The following is a 19,415-nucleotide window of genomic DNA, read 5'->3' on the forward strand; positions in this document are numbered from 1 at the left end:
AAACCCCACCCAGTGCTGTGGCCCTGGGGTTGTGGGCCCATGGGTACCCCCAAAGGGTCCCAGGCAGACGAAGGCTCCTGGTTGGCATGGAGGGAGGAAAAGGATGAAATCAGCTCCCCTGGTCACCCCTTCTGGCCCAGCTGCAGCTGCAGTCTGTGGGTCTGAGCCGACCTCCGGGGTTCATCGGCCCATTTTACAGATGCGGAGCCCACAGCAATGAGGCGTGACGGCTCTGGGCGGTGCGGGGTTCCGGGGCGGGAAGGCCAAGGCGCCCGCCCTCCCCGCCGGGGCTTACCTGGGCCAGCCCCGAGCCTCGAGCAGGACGAATCGGCCGCTACCTGCTTAAAGCTGGGGCCGCCCAGGAATGCGATCGCCTGCGGATCTGCAGCTGGGCACCCGCCGCAGCGCCCGCTCCGCCGACGGCAGGTGAGATATGCGCAGCCCCGTGGGAGGGGTCTCCGCCTGCCCTCATCACCCACTTCCTTCCCCTTGGTCGCTGCTGCAAGGCTGGGGATAGGGGGGAACAAATACTTCGCAGGGTGACCCGGGGAGATCTCTGAGCCAGTGGCCTCGGCGTTGAATGAGGGCTCTCTCTCGGGTCCGCCCTCGCAGGGACTGAAGGAACTCGTGAACGTTCGCAGACGTGTCTCGGTGGCGCCCAGCACGGAGGAGGCAGGCAGGGAGGTGAGGAGCAGGTCTGACCGGCCGCAGGTGCAGGGCCTCCTGCTCTCAGAGGCTGCGGTCCCGTGGAGGGCCTGCAGACAGCTGCCTAGACCATGAGGGTCAGAGGTCTGCAGTCACGCGCGCTGTCACCAGCTAGCTGCCTCCTGCCTGGTTCCTCCTGCAGGAATGGGTGTCTAGGGGGAGGGGAGGGTGTGGGCAGGACTTCCTGGAAAAGGGAGGCCTGTTGGTGTTTATCTGTGGGGTGGAGAGGGGGCAGGGGGAGGACAGGGACACACACAGAGTGCCGCACTCAGATGTCAAACACACATCCCACACCAGACACGCAACTCACCCTAGAGACGCAACCCAGGCACACACATAGGGATTCCCACCCCGTGCCACGTGAGAACACAGGCGTGCATCGCAGACAGGCCACACAGGCTCAGTGTACACGTTTGCAGCAACCCGGTCAGGTACAGAGCCAAGGCCCAGGTAGGTATGCTCAGCTGCACGCAGGAAGCAAGACACACCCAGACATACACAGGCGAGCCCTTACTCAGAGAAAGAAGGTGCAGATGTGTCTTGGGTAATCGCAGCCACAGCCTCTCAAGCGAACACACACATAGTGACACTCAGATACACAGACACACAGAGATACCCAACATGTCAAGCCCACAGCACAGACAGGCCCCTGCAGGTCGACCCGGAGGCTGTGTGGGCCGAGGCTGCTGCACACGTGTGCCCAGATCCTCCCACCCCCACCCCAATCCCGTGTCCTGCTCCAGGGAAGTCCAGGGCTCACATGACCCAAGGGGAGGGCTCCCGGGACAGCCCTCGGAGAAACTGCATCATCCTCACTAATGATCCACTTCCTCCCCAGGGAATAAAGGCTCAGGGACCAGCAGTTCTGCCCTGGAGCCCACCAGCCTCTCAGAGCCTCCAGTGACTGGCCTGTCTCCCCCCCAGGGTGAGTGCTGGGCAGGCTAGGTGGAAGGAGGGTGAAATGGGCCTGCGAGGCCATCTTGGTGCAGCTCGCCCTCTCACAGATCACCCCCCCTACCGTAAGCCAGCTTGTGCAGCCGTGTCCTGAGAACTAGGGCACCAAGGGGTTCCCGCAGGGGCAGCCTGCAGCAAGCGGTCTCCCTCTATCTCAGGGCAGGCGGGGGTCTGAAGGCCTCCCTGCCCTTGTCACAGCCCGGGCCACCTATGCTTGTCTCTCTTCTCCCAGATGGACATGTGCACGGCGCTGCTCTTCCTGCAAGCCTTGTTGCTACCCTCCCTGGCTGATGGTGCCACCCCTGCCCTGCGCTTTGTAGCCGTGGGCGACTGGGGAGGGGTCCCCAATGCCCCATTCCACACGGCCCGGGAAATGGCCAATGCCAAGGAGATCGCTCGGACCGTGCAGATCCTGGGTGCAGACTTCATCCTGTCTCTAGGGGACAATTTTTACTTCACTGGTGTACAAGGCGTCAATGACAAGAGGTTCCAGGTCTGTGCCCAACAGAGTGGGGCAGGAGGTGGGGGCGGACAGTGGGGAGAAGCCACCTTACCTAGTGACCTTCCTTTGGAGAGGGCAGAGGGAAGGTGATGGGGCACCTTTGGGCGCCGGGAACATTCCATGTCTCCCTTACCCCTGGCCCCTGACTTGGTAGAAGGATCAGGGTAGCCAATGACCCCAGGGAAGGGGCCTGCCCTGTTTGCTACAGGAGACCTTTGAGGACGTATTCTCTGACCGCTCCCTTCGCAACGTGCCCTGGTACGTGCTGGCTGGAAACCACGACCACCTCGGCAACGTCTCTGCCCAGATTGCCTACTCTAAGATCTCCAAGCGCTGGTGAGCCACCCTCAGCCCTGCCTCCCCCAGATCCTCACACAGCGGGGACACAGGGGCCCTGTGGCTTGAGCTGCCCCTGGGACTTCTGCGCCCAAGATGTGAACCCACGACCTCTATCCCCTCCGCAGGAACTTCCCCAGCCCTTTCTACCGCCTGCGCTTCAAGATCCCACGGACCAATGTGTCTGTGGCCATTTTTATGCTGGACACAGTGACACTATGTGGCAACTCAGATGACTTCCTCAGTCAGCAGCCTGAGAGGCCCCGAGACGTGAAGCTGGCCCGCACACAGCTGTCCTGGCTCAAGAAACAGCTGGCGGCGGCCAGGGAGGACTACCTGCTGGTGGCCGGCCATTACCCTGTGTGGTCCATAGCCGAGCACGGGCCTACCCACTGCCTGGTCAAGCAGCTACGGCCACTGCTGGCCACATACAGGGTCACCGCCTACCTGTGCGGCCACGATCACAATCTGCAGGTGAGGGTCCCGTGGGCAGGGTGGGAGCTGGGTGAGGGGGCCCCCATCCCAGCTGATGTCCACATGGCTGGGGTCCTCCCGCTGTTTGAGGGGCTCCTGTGGCCTTCAGAATGTCTAGACTGTCCCTCAAATCTTGCTGTCTAACCAGGAAAACACTCCAAAGCCAGAATAATATCTTTGACTTGCCAATTTCTTTCTTTCTCTTTCTTTTTTTTGAGACAAGGTCTCACTGTTTTTCACCCAGGCTGGAGTGCAGTGGTGCAATCAGGGCAATCAGGGCTTTCTGCAGCTTCAATCTCCCGGGCTCAGGTGATCCTCACACCTCAGCCTCCAGAGTAGCTGACACTGCAGGCGTGTGCCACCGCGCGCAGCTAATTTTGGCTTTTTTTTGTTTTTCTTGAGAGGGAGTGCAGTGGCACGATCTCAACTCACTGCAACCTCCGCCTCCTGGGTTCAAGTGATTCTCTTGTCTGTCTCCCGAGTAGCTGGGATTACAAGCATGCGCCACCACACCCTGCTAATTTTTATATTTTAGTAGAGATGGGGTTTCACCATGTTGGCCAGGCTGGTCTCGAACTCCTGACTTCGAGTGATCTGCCCGCCTTGGCCTCCCAAAGTGCTGGGATTATAGGTGTGAGCCACCGCGGCCGGTCCTTGTGAATTTTTTTGTAGAGGCAAGGTTTCACTATGTTGCCCAGGCTGGTCTCAAATTCCTGGGCTCAAGCAATCCACCCGCCTCAGCCTCCCAAAGTGCTGGGTTCACAGGCATGAGCCTCCACACCTGGTCACCAATTTCTTACTAATTGCTCTACCTATGAAACAGGATTAATACACTCCTAACAGTTGGGAAATTGAAGCCAGGAGGGGTTACATACTTCAAGGTGACTCTGTGGTTAGGGTCAAATTGAGCCCTGGACCTTAGGCAGGCCCCGGCTCAAAGCTGGGTCTCCACTGACCCCTTGTCCTCCATCCTCAGTACCTGCAAGATGAGAACGGCGTGGGCTATGTGCTGAGTGGGGCTGGGAATTTCATGGACCCCTCGAAGCGGCACCAGCGCAAGGTCCCCAACGGCTATCTGCGCTTCCACTATGGGGCTGAAGACTCACTGGGTGGCTTTGCCTATGTGGAGATCAGCTCCAAAGAGATGACTGTCACTTACATCGAAGCCTCGGGCAAGTCCCTCTTTAAGACCAGCCTACCGAGGCGAGCCAGGCCCTGAACTCCCATGACTGCCCAGCTCTGAGGCCCAATCCCCACTGTTGGTGGGTGGGCCCTGCCGGGACCCTACTCACAGGCAGGCTTTTTCTCCAACCTGTGGCGCTGCAGCAGGGCAGGAAGGGGAAGCACAGCTGGTGAACTGTGGTGCCACGTGACCCTTGTGGCACAGATACCCACGTATGTGAAACAGACATGGACACGTGTCCCAGCCACAGCGTTACGCTCTGTGGCTGGCTCACCTTTGCTGAGTTCCGGGGTGCAGTGGGGGAGTAAAGGAAAGCTTCCTCCTAAATCAAGCATTTTTCTGTCACTGATGTTCAATAAAAGAATAGTTGCCAAGGCTGAACCAGTGCCACTGGCGTGTTATATTCTCCTGGTTAGGGTGGCTGGGCTCCCCTGAGCTGCTGTTCCTTGCCTCCATCTCTTACCCCATCCATAACCAAGTTGCCTTATCCGTGGATGTGATTTTAAAATCCAAGCAGAGGCCAGCCTCGGGGGTTCACATCTGTAATCCCAGCACTTTGGGAGACCAAAGCAGGTGGATTATTTGAGGTCAGGAGTTTGAGATCAGCCTGGCCAGCATAGTGAAACCCCATCTCTACTAAAAATACAAAAACTTAGTCAGGCTTGCTGGCATGTGCCTGTAGTCCCAGCTACTTGGGAGGCTGAGGCAGGAGAATCACTTGCATCTGGGAGGTGGAGGTTGCAGTGAGTCAAGATTGCGCCACTGCACTCCAGCCTGGGCAACAAGAGTGAAACTCTGTCTAAAAAAAAAAAAAAAAAAAAAATTGACCAGTTGTGGTGGCAGGCACCTATGGTCCTAGCTACTCAGGAGGCTGAGGCAGAAGAACTGCTTGAACTCAGTAGGCAGAGGTTGCAGTGAGCTGAGATTATGCCATTGCACTCCAGCCTGGGTGATGGAGCAAGAATCTGTCTCAATAAATAAATAAATTAATTAATTAATTAATTTAAAAAATGGGCCAGGCACGATGTCTCTCGCCTGTAATACCAGCACTTTGCAAGGCCTAGGTGGGTGGATCACTTGAGGTCAGAAGTTCGAGACCAGCCTGGCCAACATGGTGAAACCCCATCTCTACTAAAAATACAAAACTTATCTAGGTGTGGTGACACATGTCTGTAATCCCAGGGACTTGGGAAGCTGAGGCAAGAGAATCGCTGGAGCCCCGGGGGTTTGGGGGTGAGGGGGATGGGGGGGTGAGGGCAGAGGTTGCAGTGAGCTGAGATTGTGCCACTGTATTCCAGCCTGGGCGATAGAGCGAGACTCTGTCTCAAAAAAATAAATTAATTAATTAAATAAAATTCAAGCAGAAAAAAGGGTACAACATAAAGCAAGTCTTCCTCCTCTCCATGGGCAACTAATATTCATCATTTTCTTTCTCTATATAGTCTACGCCTCCAAAATCATAACATTCCCTTTATTATTTTCTTTCTTTTTTTTTTGAGATGGAGTCTTATACTCTGTCACCAGGCTGGAGCACAGTGGCACGATCTCAGCTCACTGCAACCTCTGACTCCCGGGTTCAAGCGATTCTCCTGCCTCAGCCTCCCGAGTAGCTGGGATTACAGGCACGCCCCACCACGCCCACGGAGTCTTGCTCTGTCACCCAGGCTGGAGGGCAGTGGCGTGGTCTTGGCTTACTGCAAGCTCCGCCTCCTGGGTTCAAGCCATTCTCCTGCCTCAGCCTCCCAAGTAGCTGGGACTACAGGCCCCTGCTACCACGCCTGGCTAATTTTTTGTATTTTTAGTAGAGATGGGGTTTCACCATGTTGGCCAGGATGTTCTCAATCTCCTGACCTCGTGACCCACCTGCTTTGGCCTCCCAAAGTGCTGGGATTACAGGCATGAGCCACCACGCCCAGCCTATTATTTTATTTCTTTACGGAGAGGGGTTAAATAAAATTCAAGCAGAAAAAAGGGTACAACATAAAGCAAGTCTTCCTCCTCTCCATGGGCAACTAATATTCATCATTTTCTTTCTCTATATAGTCTACGCCTCCAAAATCATAACATTCCCTTTATTATTTTCTTTCTTTTTTTTTGAGATGGAGTCTTGCTATATTGTCCAGGCTGGAGTGCAGTGGTGTAATCATAGCTCCCTGCAGCCTCAAACTCCTGGGCTCAAGCAATCCTCCTGCCCTAGCCTCTCAAGTAGCTAGGACTACAGGCACGCACCACCACTCCTAACTAATTTAAAAATTTTTTTTTGTAGAGATGGGAGTCTTGTTCTGTTGCCCAAACCAGTCTTGCATTCCTGGGCTCAAGCAATCCTCCTGCCTCAGCCTCCCAAAGTGTTCGGATTATAGGCATGAGCTATTGCTTCCAGACTGTTTTTCAGAGACAGAGTTTTGCTATGTTGCCCAGGCCGGTCTTGAGCTCCTGGGCTCAAGTGATCCTCCCACATCATCCTCCCAAGTAGATGAGATTACAGGTGCATGCCACTGCAAACACGTTCCCATTTTTTACACTAAAAGCAACACAATATACACATAGTTCTGCATGCGTTCCTGTTACTGGACTCCACCTTTTTTTTTTTTTTCCTTTTTCTTTTTCGAGATGGAGTCTCACTCCGTTACCCAGGCTGGAGTATAGGGGCGCAATCTCAGCTCACTGCAACCTCCACCTCCTGGGTTCAACTGATTAAGCAATTCTCCTGCCTCAGCCTCCCAAGTAGCTGGGATTACAGGCCCCCACCACCATGCCTGGCTAATTTTGTATTTTTAGTAGAGACAGGGTTGCACCATGTTGGCCAGGGTGGTCTCGAACTCTTGACTTCAGGTGATTCACCTGTCTTGACCTCCCAAAGTGCTGGGATTAGAGGCTTGAGCCACCACACCCAGTCCTGAATTCTTTTTTGCGTAAGATCCAAGAACGCTCTCTTGGGGTCTAGATCGAAACCCCTTTCTTGTAACACTTCCAACAATTTTGCAGTCCTCAATGCCATAACAAATGACCTTGCCCATGCATTACCTATGTGGCAGACATGTTTGCCGGATTCCCAGGAAAAAGGAACAAGATCGCCCTTCTTTTTGACAGCCACGAAGCTTCTGCCTTATGTCACTGGCTCCTTGCTAGTGCCCCTTGCAGGATTTTATTGGTTTTGGGGGTTGTTTTGAGAGACAGAATCTTGCTCTGTCACTCAGACTACAGTGCAATGGTGGGATCATAGCTCACTGCAGCCTCAAATTTCCAGGGCCAACTGATCCTCCTGCCTCAACCTCCCAAAGTGCTGGGATTGCAGGCGTGAGCCAAAGTGCTCAGTCTCGTTGAGGTCTTTTTTTTTTTTTTTGAGACGGAGTCTCGCTCTGTCCCCCAAGCTGGAGTGCAGTGGCGAGATCTTGGCTCACTGCAACCTCCACCTCCTGGGTTCAAGCAATTCTCTGCCTCAGCCTCCCAAGTAGCTGGGATTACAGGAGCCCACCACCACACCTGGCTAATTTTTGTATTTTTAGTAGAGATGCAATTTCACCATCTTGGCCAGGCTGGTCTTGAACTCCTGACCTCGTGATCCACCCACTTCGGCCTCCCAAAGTGCTGGGATTACAAGCATGAGTCATGGCGCCCAGCTGTGGTCTTTTTACATCTTTCCTTCTAGGCCGGGCACGGTGGCTCACGCCTGTAATCCCAACACTTTGAGAGGGTGAGGCAGGTGGATCAACTGAGGTCAGGAGTTTGAGACCAGCCTGACCAATATAGTGAAACCCCAACTCTACTAAAAATACAAAAATTAGCTGGGCATGGTGGCGTGTGCTTGTAGTCCCAGCTACTTGGGAGGCTGAGACAGGAGAATTGCTTGAATCCAGGAGGTGGAGGTTGGCAGTGAGCTGATATCGTGCCACTGCACTCCAGACTGAGCAACAGAGCAAGACTCTGTCTCTAAATAAATAGATTAAATAACAATTATTTCCCTCTTACCAACTAGGCTGCAGTGGTGGTCCCTGGACCAATGCTGTAAAAGTAATGTGTAAGAAAACTTCTAGAAGCAGAATTATCTCAGGGCCAGGCCCAGTGGGTCACACCTGTAATCCCAGCACTTTGGGAGACAGATCACCTGAGGTCAGGAGTTGGAGACCAGCCTGGCCAACATGGTGAAACCCCATCTCTACTAAAAATACAAAAAAATTAGCTGGGTGTGGTAGCATGTGCCTGTAATCCCAGCTACTCAGGAGGCTGAGGCAGGATAATCACTTGAACCCAGGAGGCGGAGGTTGCAGTGAGCCGAGATCACACCACTGCACTCCAGCCTGGGAAACAGAGTGAGACTCTGTTTCAGAAAAAAAAAAAAAAAAAAAAAAAAAAATTATCTCAGGGTCTGTTTCTTTCATAAACACTGAAAGTGGAGTGCTAGAGCTGATGTGACAGCTGCAGGGGAACACAGTTCCCCTCTGAGGGAGAGTTAGGTAATACCCACCCCGAGGCAACCCAAGTCACCAGCACTAGGCAAGGCACAGGAACACTTCCTTTGGCCCACCCTCAACCGCCACTTGCAACTGCTACATGGCAGGGACCCAATTATTTGGCTCCAGCTGCTTGCCTAGCGGAGTGAAATGAACCTGGATAAAATGTAACAGGGCTGAGCACGGTGGCTCACACCTATAATCCCAGCACTTTAGGAGGTGGGGGCAGGCAGATCACTTGAGGACAGGAGTTCAAGACCGGCCTGGCCAAATGGCAAAAACCCACCTCTACTAAAAAATACAAAAGAATTAGTCAGGCCTGGTGATACACGCCTATAATCCCAGCTACTTGGGAGGTTGAGGCAGAAGAATCGTTCTAGTCTGGGAAGGGGATGCTGCAGTGAGCTGTGATCATGCCACTGCACTCCAGTTTGGGAGACTCTGTCTCAAAAAAAAAAAAAAAAAAGTAACTGACGTTACTTCTGGGGAGAGGCACTTGGTGACATTGTCACCTTTCATTTGTTATTTTACTTTTTTTTTCTTTTTTTTTTGAGACAGAGTTTCGCCCTTGTTATCCAGGCTGGAGTGCAGTGGTGCAATCTCGGCTCACAGCAACCTCTGCCTCCCGGATTCAAGCAATTTTCCTGCCTCAGCCTCCTGAGTAGCTGGGATTACAGGTGTGTGCCACCACACCTAATTTTGTATTTTTTAGTAGAGACAGGGTTTCTCCATGTTGGTCAGGCTAATCTTGAACTCCCGACCTCAGGTGATCCACCTGCCTCGGCCTCCCAGAGTGCTGAGATTATAGGCATGAGTCACTGCACCTGGCTCATTTGTTATTTTGTGTATGTGTGTGTGTGTGTGTATCTTGGTATCATTTGCTACTTTATAGATGTCAATATTGTTGAATTTGTTAGAAGGTATATGTGTTACTGTTACAATATTTTGGTTTTTTTTGAAACAGTGTCTCACTCTGTTGCCCAGCCTGAGGTGCAATGGTGCAATCGTAGCTCACTGCAGTCTCCACCTCCTGGACTCAAGCTATCCTCTTGCCTATGCCTCCTGAGTGGCTGGGACCACGGCTTCATTCTACCACTCTCAGCTAATTTTGTGTGTGTGTGTGTGTTCTGTAGAGACAGGATCTTGCTATGTTGCCCAGGCTGGTCTCAAACTCCTGACCTCACGGGATCCTTCTTCCTTAGCCTCCCAAAATGCAGGATTACAGGTGTGAGCCAGCATGTCTGGCCCACTGTTATAATTAAGCAGTTATCCTTCCAGAATGCAATCCTGGCCAGGTGTGGTGGCTCACACCCATAATCCCAACACTTTGGGAGGCTGAGGCGGGCAGATCACTTGAGATCAGGAGTTCGAGACCAGCCTGGTCAACATGGCAAAATGCTGTCTCCACTAAAAATACAAAAATTAGCCAGCATGGTGGTGGGCACCTGTAATTCCAGCTACTCAGGAGGCTGACACAGGGCAACGGCTTGAACCAAGAAGGTGGAGGTTGCAGTGGGCTGAGGTCGTACCACTGCACTCCAGCCTGGGTGACAGAGAAAGACACCATCTAAAAAAGAAAAGAAAAAAGACAATTAGCCGAGTGTGGTGGTGTGTGCCTATAGTCCCAGCTGTGCAGGGTGCTTACGTGGGAGGATTGCTTGAGCCCAGGAGATGGAAGTTGCAGTGAGCTGTGACAGCACAACTGTACTCCAGCCTGACAGCCTGGGCAACAGAGTGAGACCCTGTCTCGAAAGAAAAGAAAAAGAAAAAAAGAGAAAAGAAAAAAATAAAATACAATAAAATAAAAATAATTAATTAAGATGGCTGAGTGCTGACTGGTGTTGTCTCCTCAGCAAGATAGAAGCCGCCTGAGGGCCAGCGCCCACCCTGATTTATTCCTCCCAGTGTCCTTGGGTTCCCAGTTGCCTGGCACAGAGCTTTGGTCCTTGGTGCTCGGTATAAGTATCTGGCTGATGTAGAGGAGGGAGCCTGAGTTACAATGCCCCCTCCCCTGCCACTCAGTCTTTGTGTGACATTGGATGTGTCACTTCTTCTTTCTGTGCTCTGGGCCGTGGGAACGGGGTCTTTGGGCTCTGATGGTGACCTCTGATTCAGACTCCTGCCTGCCTGGTGCCTCTGAGTCAGTGAGAAGAGGCAGGGTGGCTGTGACCTCCCTAGACTGTTGTGGTTAAGATTGAGGGACTGCTACTTCCTAGAAATGACCTTGATCACAGTGGTTAATCCGTCCGATCTAAGATAAATATTGTACAAAAAAAAAAAAAAAAAACAACCCACAAAAACCTGTCTGAGCTTCTGTAATATCCTCTGAGAAACAAGGATGATTCTGGCACCTGCCTCATGGGCCAGGATCAGAAGTGTTTTTTAGTAGATGTGAGCCAGTGTGCCCAGCCAATTTTTGTATTTTTTGTAGAGACAGGGTTGTATCACTTTGTCCACGTTGGCCTTAAACTCCTGGGCTCAAGCAATCTGCCCGCCTTGCTTCCCAAAGTGCGGGATTGCAGCCATGAACCACTGCACCCAGCCTAATTTATTTATTTTAAGAAATGGGGGCCAGGCATGGTGTATCATGCTTGTAATCCCAGCATTTTGGGAGGCCAAGGTGGGCGGATCACCTGAAGTCAGGAGTTCGAGACTAGCCTGGTCAACATGGTGAAAACCCTCCTCTACCAAAAAATACAAAACTTAGCCAGGCACTGCGGTGTGCACCTGTAACCCTAGATACTCGGGAGCCTAAGGTGGGAGAACTGCTTGAACCTGGGAGGTGGAAGTTGCAGTAAGTCGAGATCATATGACTGCACTCCAGTCTGGGGAATGGACTGAGATTCTGTCTCCATAAAAAAAAAAAAAAAAAGCCAGGCGCGGTGGCTCAAGCCTGTAATCCGTAATCCCAGCACTTTGGGAGGCCAAGACGGGCAGATCACGAAGTCAGGAGATCGAGACCATCCTGGCTAACATGGTGAAATCCTGTCTCTACTAAAAAAACATACAAAAAACTAGCCGGGCGAGGTGGCAGGCGCCTGTAGTCCCAGCTACTCGGGAGGCTGAGGCGGGAGAATGGTGTAAACCCGGGAAACAGAGCTTGCAGTGAGCTGAGATCTGGCCACTGCACTCCAGCCCGGGCCCGGTGCGGTGGCTCACATCTATAATCCCAGTAGTTTGGGAGGCTGAGGTGGGCGGATCACGAGGTCGGGAGATCGAGACCATCCTGGCTAACACAGTGAAATCCCGTCTCTACTAAAAATACAAAAAAAAAAAAAAAAAAAATGTAGCTGGACGTGGTGGCAGGTGCCTATAGTCTCAGCTACTCAGGAGGCTGAGGCAGGAGAATGGCGTGAACCCAGGAGGCAGAGCTTGCAGTGAGCCGAGATTATACCACTGCACTCCAGCCTGGGCGACAGGGCAAGACTCCATCTCAAAAAAAAAAAAAAGAGATGGAGTCTCCCTAGGTTGCCCAAACTGGTCTTGAACTCCTGGCCTCAAGTGATCCTCTCACTTTGGTCTCCCAAAATGCTGGGATTACAGGCATAGCCACCACACCAGGTTCAGCCATTTTTGGAAAGATGCCTTTTAACCTGCAAGAAACAAGACAGGAGAGTCCCTCAGGCTAGTGGCAGGGTTTCATCTCTTCTCAAACCTCCTGAGCAACCAACCACTCCTGATTTCAGCTGTCACAGATACTATCATCTTGCCACTCCACTTGTCAAACTAGAGGCTGGGATTCTCATGCAGCCAGTAGGCTGTCTATCACTTGACACTGAGGCCATGTGCACTTCCTAAACAGCATCTCAGGCCAAGAATCATGAATAAGAAGGTGAGATACCTGCCTTACCAAACAGCAAAACATACTGTCATCAAAACAGTAAGACACTGGCTCAGGGTCAGATGTGGTGGCTCACGCCTGCAATCCCAGGACTTTGGGAGGCTGAGGCGGGTGGATCACCTGGGGTCAGGAGTTCGAGACCAGCCTGGCCAATGTAGCAAAACCCCGTCTCTACTAAAAATACAAAAATTAGCCAGGTGTGGTGGTCGGTGCCTGTAATCCCAGCTACTCGGAAGGCTGCTGAGGCACGAGAAGCATCACCTAAACCCTGGAGGCAGAGGCTGTAGTGAGCTGAGATTGCACCACTGCACTCCAGCTTGGGTGACAGAGCAAGACATTGTCTCAAAAAAAAAAAAAAAAAAAGACATTGACATTGACTCAGGGTAAGGTGTGGTGGCTTATACCTGTAATTCCAGCTCTTTGGAAGGCTGAGATGTGAGGATCACTTGAGGCCAGGAATTCAAGACCAGCCTGGGCAACACAGCAAGGCCCTAACTCTTAAAAAATACTTAAATTAACCAGGCGTGGAGGTGTACGCCTGTAGTTCCAGCTATTCAGGAGGCTGAGGTGGGAAGATCCCTCGAGCCCAGGAGCTGGAGGCTACAGTGAGCAATGCTCACACCACGGCATTCCAGCCTGAGCCTGGATGACGGAGTGAGATCCTGTCTCTAAAACAAAAAAGCAAAAAACAAACAAACAAACAAACAAAAAAGACATTGGCTCAGGAAAATATCGAGAGAGAAAGTAGAAACAAATACATAAACAATACAGCATTGACTCAGGAAAATACCAAGAGGGAATCCAACAACAAATTCAGGAAGATTTATATAAGAACATAATATAGGTTCAAGGTGGCATGGCAACTTCATGGGAAAGGAGGTGTTATTTGCCTTGTCAGTTTGCACTGGAATGAGACAAAACCTGAACCCTACCTTAGACCATACACAAAAAGAAAGTCTGAAGGAATCATATATTTCAGGGAGGTAGGATGTGGTGGCTCATGCCTGTAATTCTAGCACTCTGGGAGGCCAAGGTGGGCGGATTGCTTGAGCCTAGGAGTTCAAGACCAGCCTGAGCAACATAGTAAACCCCATCTCTACCCCTCCCAAAAAAAGCAAAATTAGCCAGGCACGGTGGCTCACACCTGTAATCCCAGCACTTTGGGAGGCTGAGGCGGGTGGATCACCTGAGGTCCGGAGTTCGAGACCGGCCTGACCAACATGGAGAAACCCCGTCTCTACTAAAAATACAAAATTAGCCAGGTGTGGTGGCAGGCGCCTGTAGTCCCAGCTACTCCAGAGGCTGAGGCAGGAGAATGGCTTGAACCCGGGAGGCACAGTTGCTGTGAGCCGAGATAGCACCATTGCACTCCAGCCTGGGCAACAAGAGCGAAACTCTGTCTCAAAAAAAAAAAGTAAAAAGGAATGGAGGTGCTTATCTGTAGTTCCAGATACTCAGGGGTTGAGAGGGTGGGGTTGAAAGGGTGGGGCAGGGGCTGAGGATCACTTGAACCTGGGAGGTCAAGGCTGCAGTGAGTCTTGATCATGCCACTGTACACTGCACACAGAGTGAGACCCTGTCTCAAAATCAATCAAGCAAGCAAGCAATCACAGGGAAAGATGAAAATGAACATCCACACAAAGACCTGTGGAGGGAAGGCAAGATTTCTCCCTTACCCTCTTAGATCTCTGGCTGGGCCTAAGAATTAAACTAACGTTTGATCAATTAATAGGAGAAAAGCACAGAAATGTATTTAACATAAGTTCTAGGGTACACGGGAGCCCTGAAAAGGAATTGAAGACCCAAAGAGGCAGTTAGAGTCAAACACTTATTTACTGTATTGGACAAACAGTAGAAAATTGTGGATGAGCCGGGCGCGGTGGCTCAAGCCTGTAATCCCAGCACTTTGGGAGGCCAAGACGGGTGGATCACGAGGTCAGGAGATCGAGACCATCCTGGCGAACACGGTGAAACCCCGTCTCTACTAAAAAATACAAAAAAAAAACTAGCCGGGCGATTTGGTGGGCGTCTGTAGTCTCAGCTACTCGGGAGGCTGAGGCAGGAGAATGGCGGGAACCCGGGAGGCGGAGCTTGCAGTGAGCTGAGATCCGGCCACTGCACTCCAGCCTGGGCGACAGAGCGAGACTCCGTCTCAAAAAAAAAAAAAAAAAAAAAAAAAGAAAATTGTGGATGAGCGCGGTGGCTCACGCCTGTAATCCCAATACTTTGGGAGGCCAAGGCGGGCAGATCACCTGAGGTCAGGAGCTTGAGACCAGCCTGATCAACATGGAGAAAGCCTGTCTCTACTAAAAATACAAAAATTAGTCGGGCATGGTGGTACATACCTGTAATTCCAGCTACTCGGGAGGCTGAGGCAGGAGAATCACTTGAACCTGGGAGGCGAAGATTGCAGTGAGCTGAGATCGCACCACTGGACTCTAGCCTGGGCAACAGAGCCAGACTCCATCTCAGAAAAAAAAAGAGTAGTAAATTACAGATGGGTGTGGTGGCTTACACTAGTAATCCCAACATTTTGGGAGGCCAAGGTGGGAGGATTGCTTGGGCCCAGGAGTTTGAGAACAGCCTGGACAACACAGGGAGACCCCGTCTCTAAAACAACAAAAAATAAGATTAGCTGGATGGCATGCATTTGTAGTCCCAGGTACTCAGGAGGCTGACGTGGGAGGCTCGCTTGAGCCCAGGAGTTTGAGGCTGCAGTCAGCTATGATTGTGCCACTGTACTCCAGCCTGGGCAGCAGAGTAAGACCCCATCTCTAAATAAATACATAAATAAATTTTAAGATTATAAATAAATATTATAAATAAAGTTTTAAAAGGGTAGTAAATTATGAAAATGTGACAAGACAAAGGGGTTTGGGCTACGGCAGTTAATGGTGGAAAAATAACTGGAAAAATAAGGGTTTGTTTAACAAGGTTTGTTTGTACATTTTTTCCTCGGCTTTGACTCCCTGTCTTCTGGTGATAAGAATTTTATGCTCTAGGGCTGCGCACGGTGGCTCAGGCCTGTAATCCCAGCACTTTGGGAGGCAGAGGCAGGCGGATCACTTGAGCTCAGGAGTTGGAGACCAGCCTGGGCAACTTAGTGAAACCCTGTGTCTACCAAAACTACAAAAAATTAGCTGGGCATGGTGGTGTGCGCCTGTGATCCCAGCTATTTTGGGGATGAGGTGAGAGGATTGCTTGAGACTAGGAGGTGGAGCTGGGCGTAGTGGCTTACGCCTATAATCCCAGCACTCTGGGAGGCCAACGTGGGCGGATCACATGGTCAGGAGATTGAGACCATCCTGGCTAACACAGTGAAACCCCGTCTCTACTAAAAAAAAAAAAAAAAAAAAAAAAAACAAAAATTTAACCGGGCGTGGTGGCGGGCACCTGTGGTCTCAGCTACTCCGGAGGCTGAGGCAGGAAAATGGTGTGAGCCCGGGAGGCAGAGCTTGCAGTGAGCTAAGATCGGGTCACTACACTCTAGCCTGGGCTACGACTCTGTCTCAACAACAACAACAACAACAACAACGACAACAAAAGACTTGGAGGTGGAGGCTGCAGTGAGCCGAGATCACACCACTTCACTCCAGCCTGCAACAGGATGAGACCCTGTCTTAAAAAAAAAAAAAAAAAAAAAAAAAAAGAATTTTACTTTCAGATGAGGAGGGCATCTTCCATATGGGGGGGTTTATCTCCTTTGCCAGAGAAAAGAGGGAGGTCAGAGTGCTTTTCCTGCACCTGTTTTTCAAGTACCCTTAGCTCAAAACAATCCATATACCAAAGTGGCATATTTTGGAGTGGCGTCATCTGCCATCCTCAAAATGAAAGAGATGGTTCATGGCAGCTCTAATAATTGCTCAACACCAGCAACAATGCAAAAACAAGTCACTGACAGGTGAAAAGATAAAGTGTGGGACATTCATATAACAGAAAACTAGTGAATAATAAAAAGAAACAAGGCCAGGCACCGTGGCTCATGCCTATAATCCAAGCACTTTGAGAGGCCAAGGCAGGTGGATTGCTTGAGCCCAGGAGTTCGAGACCAGCCTGGGCAACATGGCAAAACCTTGTCTTTAAAAAAATACAAAAATTGGCTGGGTGTGGTAGTGCACAGGTGTAATCACAGCTACTCGGGAAGCTGAGGTGGGAGGATTGCTGGAGCCTGGGAAGTTGAGGCTACAGTGAATTGTGATGGTGCCACTGTACTCCAGTCTGGTTGACAGAGGGAGACCCCATCTTAAAAGAAAACAAAAAAGAAACAAACCACTGACACATCCAACAACACGAGTGACTTTCTTTTTTTCCTTTTTTTTTTTTTTGAGACAGAGTCTGGCTCTGTCGCCCAGGCTGGAGTGCAGTAGCGTGATCCTGGCTCACTGCAACCTCTGTCTCCTGGGTTCAAGTGATTCTTCTGCCTCAGCCTCCCAAGTAGCTGGGATTACAGGCACACACCAACGGGCCTGGCTAATTTTTTGTATTTTTAGTAGAGACGGGGTTTTACCACGTTGGCCAGGCCGGTCTTGAACTTCTGACCTCAAGCAATCCACCCGCCTTGGCCTCCCAAAGTGCTGGGAAAACGAGTGAGTTTCAAACATCATATGCTGGGGAAAGAAGCCCAACTCAAAAGGCTACACATTGTATGAGTCAGCTTATATGATTTTCTGAAAAAGACAAAGTTATAGGAACCACAAACAAATCAGTTAGGGCCAGGGGCTGGAGTAGGGGCCACAGCACAAAAGGGCAAGAGAAAATTTCTTTTTTTTTTTTTCTAAGACTGAGTCTTGATCTGTCACCCAGGCTGGAGTACAGTGCCACAGTCTTGGCTTACTGCAACCTCCGCCTCCCGGGTTCAAGCAATTCTCCAGCCTCAGCCTCCCGAGTAGCTGGGACTACAGGCATGTACCACTACGTCTGGCTAATTTTTGTACTTGTAGTAGAGCCTACAAGGGGTTTCACCGTGTTGCCCAGGCTGGTCTCAAACTGCTGTCTTCATGTGATTCGCACACCTCGGCCTCCCAAAGTGCTAGGATTACAGGCATGAGCCATCATGTTCGGCCACTGGTAAGAGGAAGTTTCTTAGGATGATGGAAATAATTGTCTTGATTATGGTCATGTTTTAATGATATACCTGTATGTCAAAATATGCAATTTTGGCCAGGCATGGTTTAAATATGAGCAGTTTGTGTTCAGTCAATTACATCCCAACAAGGCTGGGAAGGAGGGCAGTAAGAGAGGGAAGGGACGAAAGGACAGAAAAAGAGAAAACTAATGTGGCAATCATTAACAAAATGAAAGATATATACATCCTATGACTCAAATGTCTTTTTTTTTTTTTTCTTTTCGAGACGGAGTTTTGCTCTTGTTGCCCAGGCTGGAGTACAGTGGAGTGAACTTGACTCACTGCAACCTCTGCCTCCCAGGTTCAGGTGATTCTCCTGCCTCAGTCTCCTGAGTAGCTGGGATTACAGATGCCTGCCATCACGTCCAGCTAATTTTTGTATTTTTAGTAGAGACAAGGTTTCACCATGTTGGCCAGGCTAGTCTTGAACTCCTGATCTCAGGTTATCCACCCGTCTTGGCCTCCCAAAGTGCTGGGATGCTCCAGGTACAGTGGTTCATGCCTGTAATCCCAGAAATTTGGGAGGCCAAGGCAGGCAAATCATGAGGTCAGGAGTTCAAGACCAGCCTGGCCAACATGGTGAAACCGCATCTGTACTAAAAATACAAAAATTAGCTGGGCATGTTGGCGCATGCCTGTAATCCTAGGTACTCAGGAGACTGAGGCAGGAGAATTGCTTGAATCTGGAGGTGGAGATTGCAGTGAGCCGAGATCATGCCACTGCACTTCAGTCTGGGCCACAGAGCGAGACTCCGTCTCAAAAAAAAAAAAGCAAAAACAAAAAAGTGCTGGGATTATAGGTGTGAGCCACCATGCCCGGCCATCATTTATTGTTATTTTATTTTATTTTTAGAGACAGGATTTCACTATGTTGCCCATGCTAGCCTCAAACTCCTGGGCTCAAGCAGTTCTCCCACCTAGGCCTCCCAAAGTGCTGGGATTACTGGGGTGAGACACTGTACTCACAAAATGCCGTTTTTTTGAAAAGTATGCTTCACTAAAGATCCAGTCTTAGGGATATTGATTCAGGGACCTTTACTGCATCATCACAGTGGCAAAACTCAGAAAGGTCCAGGAATTGTCCATCAGTAGGGTCACGGTTGATTATACCATGGTAGAGTTGCACTATGAATTCTGTAGCTACTAAAAACAAGAGTTAGGTATACATGTATAGATGGTTAAGTGGAAATAGCAAGTTGCATGGTAACTGTATAGTATGATTCCATCCTGTGTGTTTTCTAGTTTGCGCCAGCACTGAAAAACGGTCTCACAGGAGGGCAGTTCTACTGGTTACACTTGACAGTTCCCAGGGCAACACTGCCCCCTAGGGGATATCCTACAGATCCCTCTACAGACAGTCCCTGACTTGAGGGTTCTAAGATTTTTCAACTTTATTACCATAGGTTTATCAGGATGTAACTCCATCATAAGTCAAGGAGCATCTGTATTTGAAACATTTCATTACAAATTATTTTCCTGAACACTCTAATGCAACACCTCTTATCAAGGTCCCCAGGGACCACACCCTTGCCAAACTCAACTGTCAATTCTCTTTCCTCATCTTCTTCAACTCGGGGACATGTGACACTGCTAATCCCTCTCTCTCTCCATCTTGAAATATCTTTTGCAGGCCGGGCGTAGTGGCTCGCACCTGTAATCCCAACAATTTGGGAGGCCGAGGTGGATCAGTTGAGGTCAGGAGTTCGAGACCAACCTGACCAACATAGTGAAACCACGTCTCTACTAAAAATACAAAAATTAGCCAGGCATGGTGGTGCGCACCTGTAATCACAGCTACTCAAGAGGCTGAGGCAGGAGGATCGCTTGAACCCGGGAGGCTAAGG

The 19,415-nt window shown here is 50.5% G+C and overlaps 1 protein-coding gene across 3 annotated transcripts; it reads left to right on the forward strand.

Annotated features, from left to right (window-relative positions):
- The first annotated feature begins 233 nt into the window (after positions 1-233).
- ACP5 (acid phosphatase 5, tartrate resistant) lies at positions 234-4,535 on the forward strand. 3 transcript variants are annotated; one of them, XM_023188712.2, is made up of 7 exons: positions 235-426; positions 613-684; positions 1,544-1,630; positions 1,892-2,152; positions 2,370-2,497; positions 2,626-2,971; positions 3,948-4,535. In XM_023188712.2, the coding sequence occupies exons 4-7, from the start codon at positions 1,892-1,894 to the stop codon at positions 4,188-4,190; spliced, it is 978 nt and encodes a 325-aa protein (XP_023044480.1). In that variant the 5' UTR covers positions 235-426; positions 613-684; positions 1,544-1,630; the 3' UTR covers positions 4,191-4,535. The 3 variants fall into 3 exon arrangements, with proteins under 3 accessions (XP_023044481.1, XP_023044480.1, XP_023044482.1); XM_023188713.2 differs by lacking the exon at positions 613-684 and having other exon boundaries at positions 234-426; XM_023188714.1 differs by lacking the exons at positions 235-426; positions 613-684 and adding an exon at positions 970-1,155.
- The last annotated feature ends 14,880 nt before the right edge of the window (positions 4,536-19,415 follow it).

The sequence above is a fragment of the Piliocolobus tephrosceles genome, chromosome 21 (assembly GCF_002776525.5).
Source record: "Piliocolobus tephrosceles isolate RC106 chromosome 21, ASM277652v3, whole genome shotgun sequence".
Classification (NCBI taxonomy): Eukaryota; Metazoa; Chordata; class Mammalia; order Primates; family Cercopithecidae; genus Piliocolobus; species Piliocolobus tephrosceles.